This window comes from Silene latifolia, chromosome 2 (genome assembly GCF_048544455.1).
Source record: "Silene latifolia isolate original U9 population chromosome 2, ASM4854445v1, whole genome shotgun sequence".
Taxonomy (NCBI): domain Eukaryota; kingdom Viridiplantae; phylum Streptophyta; class Magnoliopsida; order Caryophyllales; family Caryophyllaceae; genus Silene; species Silene latifolia.
In genome coordinates, this window is record NC_133527.1 from 43,003,636 (window position 1) to 43,006,219 (window position 2,584).

A 2,584-nucleotide genomic window follows, 5' to 3' on the forward strand; every position below is an offset into this window, starting at 1 on the left:
GCATAATTTAAGTTAAAAACTAACACTTTTAAATTTAAGTTGACATGTTGTTGCTTATAACCCCAAAAAAAATACTCTATAATTCTTGTAAATTTAAAACAAAAATCTTTTTAAGTCACTTATATAACAAGTGTTAATTCTTATAAGTTGAAAACTAGATGTTTTAATTTAAAAAGTGTTAATTTTAGGGCTCATCAAATAAGGTAAGGCATAAGCATTAATACCTTAAATGGTCAGGGCGGCGCAAGGAATATTGAGGCCCTGTTTCAAATATTAGACGGAGACCCTTCCAACAAGTATTTCATATTTTTTTTGGTGAAGGGTAAGTATATTAATAAAAGAATGAACCAAATACAACAATTAGTTCGTATGCATATACATTCTCATAGAACAATAGGGAAAAAAACTAAACTCTCAGCCTAGCTTATCCATCCAAGTTTTATCACGCTGATGTAGGGTACTGTAATTGTTCTTACTCCAGCGATGCTTAACATTAGTGACAATCCTGCGCACAAGAATATCAGGTCTGCATACCTGCTGCTGAAGACGTGCAATGTTCCTTGCATGCCATATTTCATAAGTAAGGCTTACCACACAAGCACTAACCACTCTCTTTTGTAACTTGCTTTTACCTCTGCCTGATGCACACCATTGATCAAAAGAATGTGAAGGAAATCTGATACATAAACTCTGCTGCAGAAATCTGAGGCACTGCTTACTGAACTCACAGGTATAGAACAGGTGATGGTGGGTCTCAGTTTCAGTCTCACACAGGTAGCAAGTAGTCTCATGCCCAAAACCCATGCGAGCAATTCTGTCTCTGGTCAATAAACGCTCCAGTTTGCTGGCCCAATAAATAAATGAAGTTTTTGGGATATTAAGAGGGTTCCAGCAAGTATACCTCCATGGAACTTTCATAGCTGGTGACCGAATCCATTGATAACCATCACTCACAGTGTAAGGTTTAGTTTGAGCTAGCCATTGGTTACCAACATAAGCTGCTTTGAAGGAATCTTTAACCTGGACAATCTTCTTCCATGACCAACTGCAATCCAATGGGGCAGTGTAGTCATGCCAGTCACCAGATTTCATATAGACATGATTCACCCAACGAACCCATAGGTGATCCTTCTTAGCAGCTATCCACCAAGTGTACTTCCCAAGCAAAGCTTTATTCCATTCTTTCAAATTTTTAATACCAAGCCCTCCCTCTTCTTTAGGAGTGCAACAAGTCTTCTAATTCACATTAGGTGCTCTAGCATATGAATCCTTGCCACTCCATAAGAAGTTCCTACAAATAGAGTCAATTTTGTTCATGATCCCATTGGGAAGCAGAAAAATATTTGCCCAGTAGGTGTGAATAGTGGATAGTACAGAATTAACTAACACCAAACGCCCTGCATAAGAGAGGTGCCTAGTGCCCCAGGTTCTGATCTTAGCAACTATTCTCTCAGTAAGCTTAGAGCATTCATTTTTGGACAATTTTTTGGATGATATGGGAACTCCCAGATATCGAAAAGGTAAAGTCCCCTTCCTGAAACCAGAGACCTGAAGAATGTTAGCCATAGTAGTTCCAGGCATACCATTAAAGTAGATGTCAGTCTTTGTTTTATTAAGACATAACCCTGAAGAAGCAGAAAAAGTAGCAAACCCCCTCAACAACCACATGATAGAAACTTCAGTGCCCTTGCAAAATAAAAGTAGGTCATCCGCAAAAAGGAGATGGTTAAGTTGAAGAGGCCTACACAGAGGATGGAACTGGAAATTTGATTGCTGAGCAATGACATTTAAGATTCGAGAAAGGTACTCCATACAAAGGGTGAAGAGCAAGGGGGAGAGGGGGTCCCCTTGCCTTAACCCTCTCTTGCCAGAGAAGAAGCCAAAGGAATTTCCATTGATGGCCAAAGAATAGGAAGGTGTGGTAACACAGATCATAACTAGCTCAATAAACCTCTTGGGGAACTTCATAGCAATGAGCATTTGATGAACAAATTTCCATTCAACCGTATCATAAGCTTTCCTGAGATCAATTTTGATTAAGCATCTTGGGGAAGCAGCTTTTCTATTGTACAGTCTCACAAGGTCTTGGCAAATAAGCACATTCTCAACAATGTTCCTCCCTTTAATGAAAGCTCCTTGATTACTGCTAATTATGTCAGGTAAAACCTCTCCAAGTCTTGTGCATAAAATCTTGGCAATGCATTTATAGATGATATTACAACAAGCAATGGGACGAAATTCAGTAACAGAGGTAGGATTATGGACTTTTGGTATAAGTGTAAGAGTGGTAGTATTAGTTTGTTTCAATAACTTTCCAGTACTGAAGAAGTCAAGGACAGCAGCAGTGATATCAGGACCAACCACATCCCATGAATCCCTAAAAAACTGACTGGAGAAGCCATCAGGTCCAGGGGATTTTGTGGCAGGGATAGCAAAAATATTAGCTTTGACCTCATCAGGGTGCACAGGCTTGAGCAAAGTGGTTTTATGTTGTTCAGTAAGCATAGGACCTGTTCTGACAGTAGCTTTGTGAACATCAGTAGTGGCTTTGCTAGTGCCAAGCAGGTCTACATAATAATTCAAA

At 39.3% G+C, this 2,584-nt stretch overlaps 1 protein-coding gene across 1 annotated transcript; it reads right to left on the reverse strand.

Annotated features, from left to right (window-relative positions):
* Positions 1–414: 414 nt before the first annotated feature.
* LOC141640660 (uncharacterized) lies at positions 415–1,092 on the reverse strand. Its single transcript, XM_074449370.1, has one exon. The coding sequence runs from the start codon at positions 1,090–1,092 to the stop codon at positions 415–417; it is 678 nt and encodes a 225-aa protein (XP_074305471.1).
* Between the last annotated feature and the right edge of the window lie 1,492 nt (positions 1,093–2,584).

Coding starts and splice junctions, on each gene's coding strand:
- LOC141640660 (XM_074449370.1), bottom strand. CDS start 1,092: ATGAAATCTGGTGACTGGCATGACTACACTGCCCCATTGGATTGCAGT.